General features: G+C 39.5%; 1 protein-coding gene across 1 annotated transcript; it reads right to left on the reverse strand.

Annotated features, from left to right (window-relative positions):
- Positions 1 to 3,623: 3,623 nt before the first annotated feature.
- On the reverse strand, positions 3,624 to 4,998 carry LOC125093114 (zinc finger CCHC domain-containing protein 9). Its single transcript, XM_047717835.1, has one exon. It carries the CDS (start codon positions 4,792 to 4,794, stop codon positions 3,979 to 3,981), a length of 816 nt encoding a protein of 271 aa, XP_047573791.1. The 5' UTR covers positions 4,795 to 4,998; the 3' UTR covers positions 3,624 to 3,978.
- Between the last annotated feature and the right edge of the window lie 18,107 nt (positions 4,999 to 23,105).

The following is a 23,105-nucleotide window of genomic DNA, read 5'->3' on the forward strand; positions in this document are numbered from 1 at the left end:
TTGGGAAGTCTATGCCATCTCTTCCAGAAAAGAGAAGAGAACATCTCTCAATTTATTTGAGGAGGCCAGCATTACTCTGTTACCAAAGTAAGTCAAAGATTTTTTTTTAATTTTATTTATTTATTTGACAAACAGAGATCACAAGTAGGCAGAGAGGAGGCAGAGAGAGGGGGGAAGCAGGCTTCTTGCTGAGCAGAGAGCCCGATGTGGGGCTCGATCCCAGGACCCTGGGATCATGACCTGAGCCAAAGGCAGAGGCTTTAACCCACTGAGCCAACCAGGTGCCCCAAGTCAAAGATGTTTTAAGAAAATAAAACTATAGACCAATGTCTGTTATGAATATAGGTACAAAAATCCCCAACAAAATATTAGCAAATTGAATCCAGCAATATGAAGAGGGATGATACATCTCAAATAAACTGGGGTTGATACCAGGAAGGCAAAGCTGGTTCAACATTTGAAAATCAATCCATGTAATTGTTGATATTAACAGACTAAAGAAAAATTACTATATGATTATCTCAACAGATACAAGAAAAGGATATGATAAGATTTTAACATCTATTCATAATTTTTAAAAATTTCTCAGCAAACTGGGAAAAAAAGGAAACATCCTTATCCTGATAAAGGGCATCTATAAGAAAAAACCTATAACCAACATCAAAATCATCAGTGAAAGATTGAATGTCTTCCTCCTGAGATCAAGAACAAGATAATGATATCTGTCCTCATCATTCCTTTTAATCTTGTATTGGACATATAGTCAATTTTTATAAGAGATAGAAGTCAAAGCATTCAGAATAGTAATAAATAAACAAAACTATCTGTATTTGTAGATAATATTATTTGCATAATAATAAATACCAAGATATCTACAAAAAAAAATTTTTGAAACAAATAGTGAGGTTCACAAGTTCACTGGATGCAAAGATAATATACAAAAATCAATTATTATTTATATTTATATACTAACATTAAAAATTGAAAATAGAAATTAAGAGAAAATTGTATTATTTACAATAGCAATAAAAAATTGAAGTGAAATACAAAGGTAAAAATCTAACAAAATAGCTTCAGGATTTGTATGCAAAAAAATTTAAAACAATGGTGAAAGAAGTTAAAGAAGACCTAAACAATATGCCACGTTCATGAGTTGAAAGGCTCACACTATTAAGATGTCACTTCTCCCCAAAATGATCTATAAATTTAACACAATTGCAATCAAAATCCAGTGAGACTTTTTATAAATATAAGCAAGCTGATTCTAAAATTTATATGAAAAAATAAAGGAAGTAGAAGAGCTAAACAAATTCTGGGGAAAAAATTACTCAGACTACCTGATTATGAGACTTAACTATAAAACCATAATAATGAACACAGTGCGGCATTAGTGAAAGACACACAGATCAATAGAACAGAGGAGCGAGTTCTAAAGTAAACCTACAGTTGGTTTTTGACAAAAGTACAGAGACAATGTGATGTAGAGAGATAATCCTTTCTATTCACAAATTGTGATAGAACATTTGGCTATGTGTATACACAGAATAAATCCCTGATTTATTTCTCACACCTATACAAAAATTAGCTCAAAATGAATCATAGACCTAAGTATAAAAAATAAATCCATAACCTTCAAGAAGAAAACATTATAGAAAATCCTTTTGACCTTAGGATAGGCAAAGAGTTCTTAGATGCAATAGGTTAAAAAAATCCATAAAATAAATTAATAAATTAGACTTATTTTTAAAGTTTTGCTCTCCGAAAAAAAAAGACTACTAATAGAAAGAAAAGGTAAAGCACAGACTGAGAAAAAAATATTTCCATATCACATATGACATATCTGATTAAAATTCTTATGCAAAATATATTTTTAAAATTCTAAAAACTCAATGATATGAAAACAAAAAATCCAATTAAAAATGGGCATAAGATTTGAGCAGACATTTCACAAAAGGAGATAAGCAGATGGAAAATAAGCATATTAAAAGATGCTCACCATCAAGATTCATCAGTAAAATGCAAATTAAAACCACAATGAGCTAGCACTACTTATCTACTACAATGGGTGTGGAGGGTATGTGGGGGAGACAAATCCTAAACAGGATGCAAAACAACCAGAATTCTCACATACTGTGTGTGAGAATGCAAAATCTCACAGCCACTTGGAAAAACAATTTGGTGTTTCTTCTAAAGTGACGCATACACTTACCATATGACCCAGCAATCCCACTCCTCAGCATTTACCTAAGTAAGGACGTATGTTCACACAAAATCCTGTATATGAATGTTTATAGCAGCATTAGTCATAATTGCCAAAAACTGGGAACAATCCAAATGTCCTTCAGCGGGTGAATAGATAAGCAAATTGCAGTACATTTGTGCAGTGGAATATTATTACTCAGCCACAAAAAGGAATGCGCATTGATATAAGCATCAACATAGTTGAATCTCAAATGACTTATGTGAGTCAGGGATGCCAGACTCCAAAAGTACACAAAATTTGATTCCACCCAAATTTTCCACTTGGAAAAGACAAAACTGTAGGGATGGAGAACAGATAAGCAGTTGCCAGGGGTTAGGAGTAAGAGAAGGATTTAACGACAAAGGGACAGACAACAGGAGGGTATTTTTTGGCACCTGTGTCTAGATGATGGTTACACAATCTTTTTGATTCATCTAAACTCATAGAACTATGCACCTAAAAAGTGGCTTTTACTGCATATGTTTTAAAAATAAATTTCAAAATAAAAATAAATTTAAGATGCTAAAGCGCTCATGGCTTATGGGAAAGGGGACGGAAATGGGGAAAATGGGAAAGGAATGGGAAAAGCATCAAATGAAAAGAAATGTTTTTCCACCTTATCATTCACTGTTTGCTGGGTAGCTAGAATTGTCACCATGAAATATACAAAGAGAAGGCTATGAAGAAGCCTCTTACACATCTAGAGCACATCCATAAACTATTAATATTGATCTGTATTTATTAACAAGATTGAATTGTTTATGTCTGACTTTTATTTGTACATTAAGCATATGGCTTAGCAAAAGAATGGTCACAGATTTTTTCCCAAAGTTAGTGTTACAAAATAAATGAAGTATTTACATCTTGCAATTACCTGAGACATAAGATTAAATTCTGTTCTTCCTTGCCAATAATCCCAACTTTCTGACTTTAGTTGCCCCAGGGAAGGATGGCTGAAACTAACTGGCAAAGAACTGCATGCTTTACTCTGTAAGTCCCACTTCCCCAGTGGGATTCAACTCCCTGCTGTGATTTTCAAAAGGATGCTATTCCAGCAAAAGGTCCGTGGCAATAATTCTCAGGAAAGTGGTTATACCGGAGAATACAGCAGCAGTCTTCTGGGTGAGCACAGAGTTTCTAGAGTTTAAAAACGAGTTGTTTCCTTTCTCTTCCATTGATGGGAAAGAGACAGAAGAGCACCTTGAACCACATCCTCAACCTGACTCAGTAGCCATCCCTGAGGACCACTTAGAATTTTTTTTTTTTTAAATAGCAAATGAATTTTTATTATTTTAAAAATATAGTGGATTTTGTGGCAATTAATAAATTCATAATAATAAGGTGGTATTTTGAACAAAAAAAAAAATCTAACTAAAAATTCAATTCCGAATGCCAAGCAGTAAAACTTTATGTAGGGGTGGTTCACATTAATACATAGTTTTTAAGAAAAAGATGATTGTTACAATCAAGCATATAACCACTTAGTTATACCTAAGTTCTGTTAAAAATGTTCTTTTAGAGAATCCAATTCTAACATCTTCTACTTCTCCAGTGATTTTCTCCAGTGATAAAAGCACTCTTTAATGGACAGCACTCAGGAAACTATGCGACCATTCCCTGATCATACTGGTATCTACAACACAGGTCTCCAAGGGAGCCCAGCTCTAATTTGCGAAGTAGGCCCAGTTCAGAATATTTAACAATGAGGTGGTAACTAATGACAGTACTAATCATTATCAGAAATTAACAACTTTAGGTATCTTTGTCTTGGGTTTTTGTGGTTTAGGTACATCCAAAATTTCTTCATAGTCGGCACTCATTCCCTTTGCCAAGCGACCAACCGTGACCATTCGATCTGAATTCTGGCTCTCAGGGCAATCTTTCTTAAAATGGTCCACAGAGCCACAGAGTCTGCAGCAACCACCATCAGCATAGAGTCCTTTGGGATTATCAGGACAGGATCTGGATAGATGCCCCATTTCCCCACAAACAAAACATTTTGCAAAAGGAAATTCACCAAGAGCTGGGTCTACTTTGGCTTTGCACTTGGTCATTTCATGCTCTGTGGACCCACACCGATAACATATTCCAGTTCCCATATCTTGATTCTCAAGGGCAGCTGGGCAATCTGCAATCCCATGGCCAGGTTTTCTACAATGGAAACATACCATTGCATTTTTCTTTGCTGCTTGTCTTTTTAGTCTTCTTCCTTCCCGTCGACTATCCTTCTTTAAAGCAACTGCAATTTCTTCCCTTACCTCCTCACTGTCTGCTGCTATCATCTCTCCATTATGAACTCTCTGTGGGTTTTGTCTTAGGTATTCCATGAATCCATTTACATCTTCATTTAAGTACTCCTTTTTCTTTTTGTTCTTTTTGTGTTTTGCTTGGGGAGCATCATTTTTAACGGAGAGCCTTTTGGCTTCAAGTTGTTTATTCTTTGGTAGATTTTGGCTTTCTTCCTCAAAGGACCCCTTCTTCATGTCCTCCCATGATGTTGCAGCCAAAGGTCTCTTGTTATGAGTGGTAGTAACTCGGGCCCACCTGGTCATGATTTTATCAGCGGTACTTTATCAAGCTTCTCGCTGAGTCAGCTCAGTGCAAACAATCTGCATAGCAAATTAAGTACACAGAAATCCTGTCCTTTGGCGCAGTTTGTCATTACAACCCTTCCCGCAGATTGATACGTAACATACAAAAGGGTTTGTTTATGGTCACGTAAGGATGCTGGGTCTTCTAGCTCATCAGACTATAAACCACTTCCCACTTAGAATTTTTGAAGCTGTTAACAGTGGTTGTAATGGACTTTCAAAATATAACGGACTTTTAAATACTTCAGCATGGGCTTCATGATAACACATAGGCAGCAGTTAGTTAAGGCTTAAAGTTTAAACTCCAGAAGCAGTTGTCCTAATCAAGAATGCACAGCCCAGGGCAGTCAACTAACATTATATCAAAAAGGTCTCTACTCTAGAAGTTGTTATTATACATATTTCTTTTACTCTATGTTAATCAACTATATGACATGGGTCTTTATAACCATAAACTGTTTACCTGGTAACTAGCACAGAAATCTCAGAAATTGGTTCTTACTGGTGAAACAAACATATTCATGACACGTGGGTTGAGTAAAATATTTGTGATATGCTCATCGTTCTTTAATGAGGAAGGCTTGAGAATCTAGCACAACCACCACCTTTCACCATCAGAATAGAACTGGAGGCTCAGTCTAGTCATTGATAGAGAAATATTTCTGAGGTCTGATTATAACTACAAGAATAAAAGAATCCTCTTTTTGGAATGCTGCTGTATCTGCTTCAAGTGCACCTTTCATTCAAGGCCTGGTCAGAGTACCCAAGCGGAAAGGAGAGTTGAAACTTCATTGAGCATCTAGAATAAGTTGTAGGAAATATTAAAGATATTGTATTCTAACAAACTTCAGTTTAATTCATCTCTGTATATGAACATAAAATTTCTTTCATTATAATATAGTAGAGAAATTATAGCTAACCCTCACCACTTTAAATGCATCTGGCAGCTATATTACATATTATGAAGAACCTAACCATGGTACACGGATACATTATTTTATGTCAAAATTCTTTCAACTATGGGGAGGGCCTTCTTCTCCCTTGAAGTAGTAAACAATTTGTGATCCCCAGAAGCATCTAGAGCTGGGATTAATTTAAGGATTATGATATAGTATATTTATATACAGAGAGTATGTGGATATTCTTTGGCATGGGGAAGGGGGACACAAAGGGAACCCAGAAAAGTTCCCAAAATCCATGGAGGGGAAAGTATGGAGATTATTCCCTGGCACAGCTTCAGCCTGTTTCCCCTGAAGAGTTTTACCACTTTGACAGGATCATGCATACAGAGAGGTGGGAGTGAGAACCACTGGTGGGGACGATGGAAGATAGGACTTAGATGAATCACCATGTCTTGGCCAGACCATGGAGGATAGTACTTGGGAGCAATCAACATCCACACCAAGAACACTCTAGCTACAGAAACCCCCACTGGACACACCTATTCAACCATACCCATTATAGTAATAAAAATGCTCTTGGAACATAGCACAGTGCTACCAACACCAGTCCTTTACTAACTACTAATTAAGCAATAACCCTTTCCCCCAGGAGCTTAGAACTATTGAAACTGAAAGAAATAGAAGCCTTCAGGTGCTTAAGTGGCCCAGTCAGTTAAGCAGCTGCCTTCAGCTCAGGTCATGATCCCAGGCTCCTGGGATCAAGTCCTGCGTTGGGTTCCCAGTATGTCTGGTGGTCTCCCTCTTCCTGCTTCTCCCCCTGCTTGTGCACTCTCTCTCTCTCCAACAAGTAAATAAGTAAAATCTTTAAAAATAATAATAATAATAATAATAATAATAAATAACGATGGCGTCTGGGTTTTGCAGTGCAGTGCTCAACCCTAAACTATGGGGCTTTCTCTGAATGACTTTGGAAATTTATAGTATTTTGGGTTCCCTGAATTCTGTTCAGAGTTTATGCTGACATTTGTGGAGCAGTCACTATATTTCTCATTGATCTATATTGCTTTGTTAATTCAATTAAATGCCAGCTTTCAATTGGCAGTTTTTAAAATTCGGATACATGGTAAGCCATCTGATCCTGCCTGCCTAGGGCCGAGCAATGCCAGGAAAACATTTCACAAAGGTAACTGCTTGAATATAAATGTCCAGATAATAGCTCTCAAAATTATGGTTCTAAATTCACCTATCAGCTTTGGATCATACTAGACAATGCCAAATTCTCAGAAAACAAAATCATCAAGATAGAAGGGATATTGACAGAGTTAATCTAAAAATCTATGTATTACAAAGACAGAAAAGATAGAAGACTCACGTCACATTTCCAGGAAAACCTTTTACTCACATGCACTATCAGAAAGATCAGAAACTGTGTACCTTACCCAGAAAAATTCAGGTGCCAATATGGGACCACTGACAAGGAAATTCAGCAAAATAGAGGTGTGACCTTGGACAAGGCACACAACCTCCCTGGGCCTCTGTTTCCTTGATGTTAAAAGAAGATGGGAGTGAGTCTCCTTCTACTCCAAACTACTGTGTTTTTACTTTTGACCTGAAAGTTTCAAGAGAAATTACCCTTAGTCTCTTCTTTATTTTCATTCCTTCCAGAACAGTGGTTTTAAAAATCCTTAAAAACGTCTTGGTTTGTATTCAAACCCTCATTGATGCAAAAAATTTAAATCTTAAGTTCTTTGCACACTTGAGAGTTAAATGAAAGAAATATTTTATAGCAATAAAAATACTGAGAATTAAAATATACACAATGCATGTTCAAAAAAGAAATGTAGTAATAGCATATTTTAAAAATTTAAGCCTTTTTTTTCTGAAAAAAAATCCATAAGGTTACCAAAATATTAGAAGCATCTCACTAAGTACAGTGGAATTGTAATTAATTCATATTTTTCTTTTTTCTGTGTTCTAAATTACCTGCAATGTCCATGCATAGCTTCCATTGTCAGAAAAAGAAATGTTTCTTTATAAAAAGGGGGAAAATAACCTATAACCTATCTTGTGTATCAGCTATAGAATATGTTATTTGAAATGCTATCTGTGTAAGTGTTCTGGTTCTCTTCCATTATGTTGATACTTTCTATTTCTTAAAAGGCTAGAAGGATATGCTGAGCCTGAAAGTAATTAGATACTTTAAGAGTTGTCAACAGCCTCTTCAGGATAGATGCTCTTTGACTTACTTAGTCAGCCTTCTCAAGGAAACAAGATTTGTCCAGAGTACAAGGGGTCCCTGCGTCCATATAGGGCAAGCCAAAGTGTCAAGGGTTTGGCTGGAGCATAAAGAACACACCTCATAAATGTGACAATCACAGCAAGGACAACAGAGAGTCCCGGACAGGTCCTGAACCATGAAGTCAATGCAATGAGGTTTCCACAACTCTGACCCAGACATACGTGAGGATGTGGCAGCATGAGACATGGGGACAAAGAAGGATGGAGATCTCTATGTTCCTCAGAATCCCTTGGAGAGAATCGAACTAACTACTACTTATTAATAAACATTGACTAACAGTTATGAGCAATTAAAATGTGCCACACACTGTTCTTTTTTATTGTTATTATTTTTTATTAGTTTCAGATGCAGAATTTAGCTGTTTATCAGTTGCATACAACACCCAGAGCTCATTACATCAAGTGTCCTCCTTCATGCCCATCACCCAGTTACCCCATCTCCTCACTCCCCTGCCCTCCAGCAACCCTCAGTTTGTTTCCTGTGGTTAAGAGTCTCTTATGGTTTGCCTCCCTGTCTGGTTTCATCTCATTTTATTTTTCCTTTCCTTCCCCCATGTTCATCTGTTTTTTTCTTAAATTCCGCATATGAGTGCCACACACTCATTCTAAATGTATTAACTCATTAAATCCCCACAATGGCATGATGAAGCAAATGTTTTTACAGATAAGGAAACCAAAGTATAGAGCAATTCAATGATTTGCTCTAAAGCCCAGAGCTCCTAGTGTTGGGAGTAGCACTCAACACAGACAGTCAAACCCCAGAGCTGGCATTCTTAATAAATTTACGCATGGAAAAAAGGAAGGAAAAAAATCTTATAATGAAGAGAGGGCTGTTTTAAGCATAAAAGACAGGCAAGAACATCAGCAAAATATAACCCTAAAAATCACAGGGGCTGATAGAAGGTTATGACGTCAAGGCGTGGATTCCTATTGTCTTAGGATGAAGCTGCTTCATCAGTCCCTTAGATCCCTAGCTGGGGGATGTTTGAAAGGTAAAACAATAAGGAAGTTATTCAAGTAGGTTAGAGAGATATATCCATCAGCTAGGAAACTCTACAGGTGCAAGAAGCACAAGTCCCGGGATCTTCGACCCACGAAGACACGTGCCAAGCACCACCACTGGTTGAACTAGCACAAGGAAAACCTGAAGACAGAAGCAGCAGCAGAAGGAGCACCTCTACTTGCTGCTGAAGTCCAAGGTCAAGGAGCTCAGGAGGAGTCTGTCAGGAAGTGAGGGAGGCAGGCTTAGGCAGGAGGGAGGGTAAAGCTCTACTGGAGACCACAGGGATGATTACTCCCTAACGCAAGGGGCTAGCATTTTGTACCTGCGTGGGGCAGGGTTTGCAGCCTAGAGGATGGTGAAAAGCTAGGGGCATAACCACCTGAATGAGACGACTTCCATTTGGCAGAGGGGCGCTGTCTGGGGAAGGATGCTGCTGGGAGCTGTCAGCAGCTGGGCGTGGGTGATAATGGGCAGATGGTGGGTGAGGGAACAAAGGCACTGACACAACGCGCTGTTTTTAAAATAAATACTGAACCCCATGCACAAATAAACCAAGAAAAAAATGTACCTGCTGATTTCAATTAGGTGTAAGTGTATTTAGGAATATGTATGAAACATGTCTTTCAGGTAGGGTTCCCTATCTCTTCATTAAGTTATCTTCTTCTGCTTCACACAGTAGGTAAGCAATAAATGGGAAATTAAATAGTTGTTAACTGGTTGAATTACTATTCCCAGAACAATAATCCATTGCCACATCAACCAAGTAGGTTACCCATGGATTCTCATAGTTTCTGTTAATGCTCCTGAAAATAAGAAGGCATTGTCACTATGTGATGAATAGTGACACAATCTTCAGAAATTCAGCTCCACTGTAAGGAAAGTGCTTAACATGGAGCCTGTTGCTCATTCCTGATTAAACTTTCTTTCTCTAATGCATTTTCAGAGCTTACTTAAAAACAATAATACATGATTACAATTGGATTTATGTTAAAAAAATCCAAACACCTAACCTCATATTTGCCTTTATTAAATGCCAGAACATTAAGATGAAAACATTCACGGAATGCAGATAGTAATAATGATGTTGTGGCTAGTCCATTTGTTTAAAATGTAGTGGTTGCAAGCATTCCAGATGTTTGACAGTCAAAATTATGGCCCTCAATCAGTAAACTAACCACACATGCCAGGGTGCCCGGCCCTATTCAGCTTTGCTTCTAAGTCACCATATAAATAAATGCCAGTCTGAATGGGAATGCAAAAGACCCAAAATGGTTGCCAAAGTTGTGGGGATCCAACTGAACTTTGACCTGCTGGTACAACTTTAGTCAAAATTATCACAACATTAAGCCATGTTTTGTCCTATCCCTACTCTGCCATATAGTCAACTGGTATTCCAAGTTTGGGTTTCCCTAGAAGGTGGGTAATAGGAAACGGGTTATATCTGAGCAGCCTTGAGTCTATCAAAGGACTGTGACTCTGAAGCCTCTGTTCCTCCTGCCTCGTTTTAGTCCAAGGACACTGAGGCTCATGAGAAATCTGGCCTCGTAAGTCCACATCTTGCATATCTACCTTATGCCCCACCCTTTTTTATATTTACTTCACTTTTCTGATCTTGAGCTTAACACTTCTTGTCTTTTCAGATACTGTACAGTTATCTCCAGTATTCTTTATACTAGCCAAATTGCATACACAACATTTTTCTAAAGATACAACCAATACCCATTTCAACGAATTAGTTCTTTCAAAATATAAAACCAAAATAAAGATATTTTATTTTAAAAATCACTCATAATCCCAACACTTCAAAAACAATCACAGAAGATCTTTTAGTATATTTTCTTCCCACACTTTTTTTAATGAGTTAATATAAGTGCTATAGATACATAGTATAATATTACCCACAGCCTGTTTCATTTACTGTGCTTTTCCTCTGCAGCCCTCAACAGCATGATTTTTAGCGATTCACTGGAACCCATTGTATGGCTAGGTCATCCTCAGTTTACTCAATCCCTGTTAGGTTCTCACTCTCTCACCGACCCTCCTCCCTTTTCCCCATTAATGCAGGAGCTTATGAACTAAGGAGGAGAGAACACAAGGTGCTGGTAGTGGCTTTGCTGACAAGATGGGAACCCCTCTAGGGTCAGGACACATACCACCCCTGCAGTGTCTACGCACAAGCTTGAATAGCCAAAGAGATCTGAGGATTCTTTCAACCCTAAGTATGGTGAAGGATTTGTTTTTCCCCTACTTCCTGCTACAATATCGAAATTCAAATTTGGTTAATAACTATCTCTCATTTCAATTTCCATTTCAATTTAAATTTATACTTTTCTATGGAAAATAAATTTTATGATGTCACTAATGCAGAAAAAAATACAGTTGGCTTCTATTTTCTATGTCAAATCTGAAGATAAATTTGAAAATCTACCCTTTGTGACTCTGACATTCTCCTTTCCTGACTTTTTGTTCTAAGACCTAGTTTTTTTTAATATTTATAGGACAAATTCAGTTACCACTGGTGCAGAGCTAACCCAAAATCAGAGTGTTAGGTACACAAATGAATGTCCTTTTTCTTAAATATGAAACAGAGGGAATGGGCTTATGGTCAATATGAAAACATAGACAAATATGTATCCTCTAGAACTTGAACCAGGAGTAGGAAATTGATGGCATTCGTGCCTAAATTGACATGCAAGATGTCTTTGAACAACATGACTGATGAAAATATTTAAGATTAAAATTGCTAATTTTAATTATAAAAATTTATTTCCTGACACTTCTAACTTGGAATTGGAAATAGCACTACCCCTTATCTTCAGGCTAGATTTATATTACTGTTTGGTATCCATAGAAATTCAAAAGCATGTATACTGTAATTTTTCCCTTCTATATGGAACTCAAATATTTTTATCCCCTGACCCGCCAAAATGCTATCTTTGGCTGGCCAAATAAAATCAGCTTGAATCATATCCCTTGAGGGGAGTTGCCTCATCATTCCTCCAAGTTTTTAGGGGGATGGGATCTTATGAATTCAGATTAACCTCCAACTCTGAGCTCCTATTTTAGCTTATGAATCATTTGATCTTACTCTGCAACATGTCAAGCCAGGAGTAAAACTCAGAACTGTTCCCTGTGTTTTGCCATCAAAAATCCACTCACACAGACCTTTTGTGTTTAAAGAGGTCAATTGAAAGCATTGGTGAGATAAGTAGGTTTCCAACTTAAAACTGCAAAACCAGATCCTAAAACAATGCTTTTTCCTGCAAATAGTTGTAGTTCACTTGCTCTTTTGTGTTAGTGTATTACCAAAAGCAAGTGCCTTTCTAAGCCTTTGAAATGTCCACCATCTTTGCAAGAGTGAGGTTTTGTTTCCCTATAGCCTCTTCGATCACATGCAGCACAAATTTCTGTGCATCCTTCTATCCCTTTCCGACAGTCTCAGCAATGGTACATGAGTCCCACCTGCACTCTTATGTATAAGAGAAGCTCCTGAAATCTGGTAGAGACACATACCCATTATTGTATCCATTAAGGTGTTCACAGTGGCAATTAAGAATAAATGTCAAGCATGCTCAACAACAAAGGAATTTATTAGTCCTGTTATTGGAAGGTCTAGAAGTCATATGAGCTTGAGAGCTGGTTTATGCAGGGATAGCTGAAGGACACAGTGCCTCTCACAGCCAGCTCCATCCTGAAATTAGCTCGCTGTGGCTGTAGGAAAGCTACTGATGTCTTCTTGTTTCATCAGTACAAGATAGAACTTGATTTCTTCGACCATGGCAAAAATTCCTCAGATTTTCAGTTACTAGAATGCCCTAAATTAATCCCTGTGGCTGGGGCATGCCATATACTGACTGACTTTGTTGTAAATTACCAGAACTGTGAGAAGGAAGATGAGCGTATCTGCTTGGTTTATATCCAGCCAGGCGGAGATGGGGTCAATCCCATCCAAACCACATGGGTATTACCCAGTGGGGGAAGGGTAAGAATGGATGTTGAAGAGACCCCCCCACTCAATGTCCACTGCAAGAGACAGTTCTCATCTGAGGAAACAGCAGCCCAACATCACACTCTCTGGGGACTGCCTACCAGAGGGATTTCTACATTCCAGCAGGTCTTAAAAAGTCAAGAAAGGTAAGTATAAGGGTGGTCCGAAGCCTCAAGGACGGATAGGGGAAAACACAGATACCTGGACTATGAAGATGGGCAATGGCCGGGAGGAAAGGACACAGCCCTGAAAACAAACCCTCTGGGAAGATGAGCACGCAGACCCCACCCGGGAGTTTCCTTCTGCCAAGTCACTACATCTCCCCGCAGCAGGTGGCACACATGACGTGAAATGTTAATGCCCCCATAAGCTGTTTGTGCCCTCATTTCTGCTTCGTCTCACCATCTGGACTTATCATATACCCCCAGCTCCTCACTTCAGCTTCAGTGACTCTACAAGAAATGGGGCTCATCCAAACCAGCTACAGTTGCCTGCTTCTGCCTTAAGACAACTTCACAGCCCAATGATCCCCCAACTATGCTTTTCTTCTCCTCCTACCGGGCTCCTACCTCCCTGGGGAGTACTGTCCCCTGGGCTTTGTCAGTGGGTTGCTAGGCACTTACAAATACACAGGAAGCACACCTCTATATAATAAACTGAATTTTAGCCTAGATTCTCATTTCCTTCCTTGTTTCCTAAACGGCATTGGTTTAGCACATGCTCTGTGTCTGGCACTGTACTAGACACAGTTCCGATCCCAGTAAATCCTCACAACAACACTGTCTTGCAGCTAGTTTACAAGCTGGGAAACCATGGCCCAGAGTGCGTGAATCATTGACTGCGGTGGCAAGATGGAGTTGCCTGTTTCTCTCCACTGGCTCACCCTCACCTTCTCCCTGAGAAAGCTCTACTTCCATATCTACAAAGGGATAAAATACTTTATTATTTAACTGAAGATTTGGACTAAATTTCCATTACAGAAATCTAAGATATTTGGCTGGACCACAGAAAAATTATTTATTTATTTATTTAGTCAGTTAGTTAGTTATTTTGCCTCGGTAATGGACTGGGGTAGCCTCCTTCCTTCCAAGCCCTGACTCAAATCTTGAATTTCCTCTTCACATAAGCATCACAAATGTTAATTATAATTGGAAATGCCTTGTTGATTACTTTCAATATTTATTACTTGCAACAGAGAATAGAGTTACAAGAAAATTTCCTAGGAATGTTAGTCAGTGTGCATTCAATTTGATTAAAGTGGCAGAAATTAAAAGTGTGTCATTGTAAAACTAATTCCAGTTACAAGAATTACAAGAACACTTGTTGAGATAGCCATGCTCTACATCTACAAACTGAAGATTCACATCCTTTGAATCCTAGCATGTAACTGGAGTGATGGAGGCTCCACTCACGGCTCTGACACAGGATGTCGGTAGCCAAAGCTGTCCCAGTCACAGAGAAAGAGAAAGAACAATTTGTGTGGAGGGAGGGAGGGAGAGAAGGAAGGAAGGGAGGAAGGAAGGAAGGGAGGAAGGATGGAAGGAAGGGAGGGAGAGAGAGGGAAGGAAGGGAGGGAGGAAGGAAGGAAGGAAGGATGGATGGATGGAAGGAAAGAAGGGAGGAAAGAAGGAGAGGAGGGGGAGGGGGAGGGAGGGAAGGAAGGAAGGAAGGGAGAGAGAAAGAAAGAGAGAGAGGCTGCAGAAAAAAGGAAGGAAGGAAAAAAGGAAAGGAGGGAGGGAAGGAAGGAAGGAAGGGAGGGAGGGAGAGAGGGAAGGAGGGAGGAAAGAGGGAGGGAGGAAGGAAGGAGGGAGGCACTGAGGGAGGCTACAGAGTAAAGTAGTTTTCTTTAGATGGCCCTGTCTCCCTACTTAACTTACTGAGCTAGTTCCTCTGGAAGCATAAAAGAGCACTTAATGCATTCAAGAGTTTAAGGATCCTGAAGTAGTTTTCTTTAGATGGCCCTGTCTCCCTACTTAACTTACTGAGCTAGTTCCTCTGGAAGCATAAAAGAGCACTTAATGCATTCAAGAGTTTAAGGATCCTGAAGTAGTTTTCTTTAGATGGCCCTGTCTCCCTACTTAACTTACTGAGCTAGTTCCTCTGGAAGCATAAAAGAGCACTTAATGCATTCAAGAGTTTAAGGATCCTGACGAGCTGTGAGTCACTGCCCCATGAGGGAGTCACCTTATTTATTTCCTCCTGCATGTGATTTGTAGTAATGAAGCCTTCATTTAAAATTCAAATCTGTGATCCTTTTTTCTATAACAGTCTTTTCAAGTCCCCAGAAATTCTTGGTATTTTTCCAGAACTTCTTTCCTACCCTAGACACCTTCTCTTTTCTTCCCAGTTGAATAAGGAAAAGGAAATTGGAGCTAAAAATAGTCATAGATCCCAGAAGAAATTTTGGCTTTTGTTTTATTTAACTGTAGCTAAAATCATGTTTTGTATTCAAATGACAAACGCCCTGTTCATAATGGACTCGATGCCTCCAGCTACGGGGCCTCACTCCCCACATTTTAGCTTCAGGTAGAGTTTGTGTTGGACCTTTTTTAACCAACAGATCAAATTCATTTGTAATTATCAAGATTCATTTAGAATGTTCCTTCTTGGGCAAATCGAACAAGTTCCCCAGAAATAAGATTATCTATAATTGGCTTTCATGGGGTTCTGCTGCACATTCTGACCCTCACAGAAATAAGCTTTTCTTTTGCAAGATGGCAACACACTGTGTCCCCACTTCCTAATTCATAGTGGAAAAAAAAAAAGTTTAAACCTGCCCAATCTGTTCCTCAGGAAATGTATGAGAAAGAAGGAGATACTTATAAAAGCACTTTGCCTTACCAAAGGAGGAAGGAGTATGGCATAAATACAAGATTGTGATTACTGGTTGCAAAAAAATTTAGTCCTGTGTTATTCTAATATACACCTCACTTTATACAGTGTAACAACGTGGGCAGTCTTCAGGAATGATAGAATCATCAACAAGACTTAAACAGACAGGAGTGCAATGCAATGCTTCTTAACTGAATGTCGACAGGGAATACATCCCTAGTGGCTTAAAATGTTTAAAGGATTGGGACGCCTGGGTGGCTCAGTTGGTTAAGCAGCTGCCTTCGGCTCAGGTCATGATCCCAGCGTCCTGGGATCGAGTCCCACATCGGGCTCCTTGCTTGGCAGCGAGCCTGCTTCTCCCTCTGCCTCTGCCTGCCATTCTGTCTGCCTGTGCTCGCTCGCTCTCCTCTCTCTCTGACAAATAAATAAAATCTTTAAAAAAAAAAATGTTTAAAGGATAAACACCACAAAGATAAGCAGCTTTACTAGGCTATAATTCAAGCCCCACATTTACTTCCATTTCTCCATTAAACCACATACTTACTGTCTGCTCTGTCTATGGTATTGATATGCATCTATATTATTTTTACAACCAGTAACAGAGGGGAAAAAAAAAAAAAGAAAGCAGTGTCTTTAACTTGCATTCAGTAGTACTTTCCTTCTATTTTCTGTGCTGTTCGAAAATAAGACAAATCAAAGTGCAGCCCTTGCAAGAATTAGGAGAACAAATCCCAGTATATACATGTGATTTACATAAAATGGAAACCTGCTTTTCTGGAAAGAGCCGAAAGGCCTTTGCTAAATTGCTTTTCCCCCCATTAGAAATATAAATTGAAATAGAAAAAAGCTTCTGTATTTTTCCCTCTTTCTGTAAGATTTAAGTGCATGTTGATACTAAATTTGATACATCAAATGTTTTCCTTCTCGTTTGAAGGGGAAGCAATGGGCTCGTCAGAGCACAGAATTAAAAGGTGAGTGGCCAGTCTCTAATATAGAGTCCTTCCCATGTCATGGTCCACCTGTCAGTTCCAGTAAACGGCAGGTGGGTATGTGTAGAAAAAAATACAGAAATAGAGACTTTTCAATATAAAAGGCCCTGGTGCAATCAGATCACAGAGTTTACTCACATTCTACTTCCAGTAGATCACTGGGCATCATTTCAACAAAAAGCTTTTATCCACCCGTGACTTTCCTTCACTTTCCCTCCAACCTTCTTGTGATATAAGGACACAAAATGTTCTTCTATGAATTATCAATTTATTTTGTTCCATGCAGTTCTAAAACAAAGATCTTTACAAGGCCCTGTTACATTTGCCCCAAATTATCCTACTGTGTGCATATTGTAGTGTGCCTTCCCCAGGAAACACCTCTGATCAAGTTTATCAGGAAGGGCCCTTGTGATCAAACCACCATGGAAGGTGAAGGAATCAGGACAGGCAGGAGTAGTCGACTGCCATGAATTCTGACAAAGTTCTCAGATGATCCCACTGGGAACTCTGAGACTGCGGTGGCCCTTCAGGGTAGCCTCAAAATGAGGTGAGGAATCAAATCTTTATATTTTCCCCTCGGACAAGTCATCAGACTCAGGTTTACTGGGGGGGGGTGACTTTGGACTGGGCTGTTCTCCTCATCGGAGGGGAATTTTCAGAGAGGGGATAGGTTGAGGCATCCAGCCAGCAGCCTCTCAGCATATGCTGGTCCCCAAGGTGGGAGATGTGGACCGCCCACCACAGCATCCACTGGGGTGCAACAGAATTTGCCTGCGTCACCTCCGTGGCTCCCCACAGAATAGCCAGCTGTGATACCTGGGTTGTTTACACTTGGTGAGTGCCAAGATTATTGCTTTTCCTCTCTTTTGCCACTTTCTTCGAACTTCTGACAAATGCAAGCATTGCGTTTGTTGTTGTGTTTTTTTTCACTGCTTATCCAAGTGATGTGAGAAATACTGTCCATTCAGTGTGGTAATCTTGCTATAGTTGTCGTACCTAAGACATAATTCATAGATACTACTAAATTATTTTTAGAATATTTGTCTTTTTAAAACAGTTTAAACTATTAACCCAGGGTTTCTTAACAGCAGCGCTGTTGACAGTTTGAGCCAATACTTCCTTGTTGCCAGGGACTCTCCTGAACACTGTAGGATATTGAGCAGAATCTTTGGCCTCTACCCATGAGATATCAGTAGCACTTTCCCTCCCAGTTGTGACAGCCAAAATAACCTCCAGACATTACCAAATGTCTCCAGGGGCAAATTTGCACGTGGTTAAGAACAGCTGAGGTAGCCTATCGTGCTTTAGGTCCCATAGATGGGTTTGAGATTATCTATTTTGAACATCCTTTTCTCCTCCACAACCAAAACCCAGTCTCCTTTTTCTGGAGAACTATGCTCAAGATGGGTGAATTTGTTCCTTCCATAGAGAGTCATTGAGGCATGAGATTTAAAATAAGCCCTTTCCAAGGGCACCTGGGTTGCTCAGTGGGTTTAGCCTCTGCCCTCAGCCCAGGTCATGATCTCAGGGTCCTGGGATTAAGCCCTATGTCAGGCTCTCTGCTCAGCGGGGAGCCTGCTTCCCCCTCTCTCTCTCTGCCTGCCTCTCTGCCTACCTGTGATCTCTCTCTCTGTGTCAAATAAATAAATAAAATCTTTTAAAAAAATAAAGTAAAATAAAAATTAAAAAGCCCTTCCCTAATTATTTGTCCCACGGTTTGGCAGTTGGCTCCCATGTCATCTCCTCCTCCTCTTGTTGTCTTCAGGGCTCCTTCTTAGCAGGAGTGGATGTAAGAACTGGAATGCCATGTCCTGCACTTCTCAAAATGACTGCATAGAAATGGGGCTCCTGTGGTGCACCATCCTCTCCAGAAAGAAAAGTGCTATCTAGGAGGAAAAAGTTAAGTAAGCAAGGCTTGAAAGACTCTAGAAATCAAAATGAGGAAAATATGTATTTAGTTTGGCTACTATTTTCAATATCTATTGAAAGCTCACATCTGGCATGAACTAGTCTGGATATGGGATGAAAAATAGGGAAGGTTTAGTGCCTGCCTTCAAGGAGCTCCCAGTTTCATGGGGAATCCATAGGAGGACTCATCCTAACGTGAGCCCAGGGGGGGCCTCATCAGCTGCTCTGCTTGGAGTGATGTCCCCCAAGGCCACATTCTGTCCCCAACTCTCTACCACCCTTCATGTTGTTAGTAACAGAACCATCTCTCCAGCTTGCACTTTCATAAATCAAGCTCATTAAAGCTCCAACAGATAAGCTAAAATAGCCATAGATTCAGCCAGGCTAAGCAATCTGACTGCCCAGAAGAGCACATTTAGGGAAATAGCACCGGAAATCAAATTATAATCCAATGGCTAATAGAGGGACAGTTTGTTCACGTCACAAACATGGTGTGTAAAACATAACTCTACTTTCCTATCACTCAATGTACTTCTGTTTGGTGCTCCATTTCTCCCAGCATGGAGTCCTAAAATAACCAAGTCGCTCTTAGGAAATTCAGCATCTTTTACTTTGTCCTCCCTTACATAGGGTAACTCAAGCCCCTGGGCAAATGCATAGTACCTGACATTGCCGAGAGACATGGCCTCATTTGGTCCCTGTGTAAGTGTCATCTGTCTTCCTTCACATGTTCTGGGCTGCTGATGTCTCCATGGGTTTCTGTCACAGATCCCTTATGTCTTCCTTGTTTTGCACTGGAAATCACAGAGAATCCAACTCTCCCTCCCTCACAGTAAGACCCCTCTTAGACCTGCGTGTCTCTGTCAGAGACCCACACTTTCCTTTACCCTTGCAGGCCTGTGGACCCTGCCCAGTCATAGAGGAAGGCACTTGTGTTGTTGGACTTCTCTCTGGTGACATCGCAGCCCATGCCCTTACTCTAGGCTCTCCATATGGCCGTCTCTACAGGCTTTCCAGAGTCCTGGTAGCACAGGAGCTCTGGGTGGGGCTAATCCTTTCTCAGATCTCCAGGCAGAAAGCAGAAGGTCAAATTATTTTACTCCTGGATTTCCTAGAAATAACCTAAAGAGTTACTACCCCTGATTCATGTTCCCTCCAATTCTCCCTTCCGCATTAGGGAAAAGTCTTGGGTTCTTTTAGTCTTGGCTGGAGGGAGGATCATGCTCAGTGAGTAAATATTTTTCCCAATTTTATTTGTCCTCTACCTAGGCTGCAACTTTTAACACCTAAGCTAAGAACATGATATCGTCGTTTCCCATTGTCAACTCTGACAACCCTCCGGAGAGAAATGCAGGCTTACTTGTCAGACCAAGCGAAGGAAGGTAATAGACTTGGGAAGGGAAAGTATATTGTTAATAACTGTTTAAGTACATCTGTCTGTGAGAAATTGATGCATCATCTCCACAACAAGGATCAATCTGTCTCAGGAATGAGACAGATTGAAGGCTGATTTAGGGAAGGGAAAATATTACAAATATTAAATAACCAGAAGTAAGCCATCAGACAAGGCCCCAGACAGAAGGCCAGCCAGCCAGAAGGAACCATCTGGCCCTCACTTAGGGTACCCACTTTCCTGGAAAGGGGACCTGAACATTGCCCCCTACACTCTGTAGGTGATTTTTAAAAAACAGATCTATGAGAATTGATAGAAATGTGACAACCTAATAACTGACAAAAAGGAAGATATTTGAAATTCAGTAAAAATAAAAACAGGAACAGAGAAAACACATTGTATAATGTTCTAAAACAACGAACTCTGAAAGCCACTTACTAAGAAGAAACAAAGAGGAATTATCTAAAGGAAAGAAAATGTAAGCCATTTTACAACAAAACTCTCCATCTTTCCTTGTGTGTCTGTTACCTTTCTTAAGCAAGAAATCGAACATTTGGTCTGTGGGAAAAATGTGTCGTCCACCAACCTGGTTCACAGACCATGATGTCCCATCCTGATTTTGGAGCAAAACTGGAACACTGAAGAGGCTTTTGAAACAACTCGGGTTTACATCCTTTGTTCCTTTATGGTGAAGTGTTTTGTTCCCATGCCTTTAAGAACTATGTTCGCTGACAGTGTGGCCACAGGGCTAATGGGGCCCTCTTTTTAAAGAATATTGAAAAATAAGAGGAAGTGGATGTTGAAAAGCCATTGGCTTTTAAGATTAGTTATAATTTAAAAATTATAGTGGGTGAATTTTCCTCTTTTTAGACAAACCTCTTTAAAATAATATTTATCAAGTAGTAGATACTGGAATAAACATTTTAAAATTTTCCTCTGTGTGTTTTTCAACTCTAAAAATAAATTTATTATTTTCAGTCTCATGATTTTTTTCCCCACCATTTCAAAATTCAACCTAAGATATAATTTTTTAAATCTGCTATCAAAAGTCCTTGAAGCACCTTCCTGTGTGTTTACCACAGTGGGGGCCACAGGAACAAGGGGCAGATGCTCAAGGACACCGTCAGGGGCAAAAAACAGTAAGAGGAAAGTCACTCAGTGAATGAGACTTAACTGGAAAACTAATTTTAAAGGGACTAGGTGCTCGAGATCATCTTCTTCCAAAACAGGTAACGTGTGTTTGTTCTTCAGTTGGGTACCTCCCGAACGAGCTTCATGGCATGTCTTGGAGGAACATACAATGCTGGAGAAATAACTGGAATCTGGTCTTACCTTCCTGCTCCCTTGCAGAAGTGCAGAGTGCAGTCACCCAACAGTCTCCTTGCTGCATTACCTGCTGGATACACTCCCAGCTGGAGAGCATCAGACCACAGTGCAGATGTGAGGAAGTCCAGGTAATTCATCAGGGAATCAAAGATCAAAGACTGTTCATTAGAAGAGACTTGTGCTGAGCAGAAGCCATGCCCACCACTCCCACAAAATGCTTAGCTACTGGTGATAACTCCTTGGTCATCGTTTGGCTTTGGCTAGCTGCATCTCAATACCTTCTTTCCAGACACCCACCTACATACCCACCTACTTGTCATTTGTCTCCTCTAGCTGGTGGCCCTAGTGACTGCCTCTTTCTAGGCAGAGGCTCCTGCTTACCTGTCCAGGATGGGGAGTAGCAACCTCACTAAAGTATTTTCTGTATACTCTTCAGCTAGCCATCAACTAGGAGCATTTTCTCATCCTAGAAGTCTGGACACCAAGATGCCTCTTTGGAAGATTTACACTCCATTTCTTTTTCCAGAGTAAAACTTTTAATAATATCATCATTAATAACAGTGCTCACCTGCATACAGGACATGGTAACTTTCAACATAACTTTCATAAGTGATGGAGTTGCTGTACCTTTAATCTAAGCAAATTCAATTATGCACATGGAGCAGAAGAAATTAGAGAGAACACTTCAAGTTTCTATGAGTATATGATGCCATTGAGCCTGAAACAAAAACTACGTTTCCAGAAAATGGTGGCAAGAATGTATGAATGACTTCAGGAGTTTTCTGACCACTGACAAAGAAGTGGGGGACCTCATTCAAGTTTCAGGTGAGTAAGTGGGTATGATTTCATTCAAGGAAGGGACAGAGGAATTAATACAAAACCATGGGAACTAATACAATCATAAGCAATGAAGAGAAACAAGTTAGAAGCCACATAAAGTAAAACTCTTGACTGATTTAATTTCTGAATCATAAAATCATACTCAGATTCCATCACACTTAGAAACTTTGATGGAATTGTATTCCATATATCATACACATGGATTTGTAATTTTATGGAAATGTGTGGTATATATCACATTATGCTTTTTATATTTCTAGATACATTTCATGGTACAGCTTTATCCACAAAAGCATGAAGCATATTGTTGTCCTTTATGTGTGAGTGAATAGGTTTTTAAGATTATTTTGACCATATGATATTTTTCCTTTATGTTTTAATATTAGAATATAATTGTCATATGAGATGGAATTTCACTGCTCCTTAATGCCATGACATGGTCGGGATGCATGAGAAGAAAGCCAAATAGCACTGGTGTCTGAAAGAACTGATAAAAGCCCATCCTAGTATTTGGGTTTCATCAGAATTTCTGCACAAAACTCTTACAGAGAGAAGGACAGGACCTTTATTGAGCATCTACTCAAACTCAAAATCTTATATACATCATCTTAGTCAGTCTTCATCAAAAGCATTGAGATGGAAGTTATAAAGGTTTCTTTAGGTGAAGTAATAGATTCAGGAAGTTTGGGTAATTTGCTCAAAGTCACGCTGCTAATGAGTGGCACAAGCACTCAATAACTCACAGTCACAAAAGCAAACAAACAACTTTCACTATAAGCTCAGCGAAGTCACT

This window comes from Lutra lutra, chromosome 2 (genome assembly GCF_902655055.1).
Source record: "Lutra lutra chromosome 2, mLutLut1.2, whole genome shotgun sequence".
NCBI lineage: Eukaryota > Metazoa > Chordata > Mammalia > Carnivora > Mustelidae > Lutra > Lutra lutra.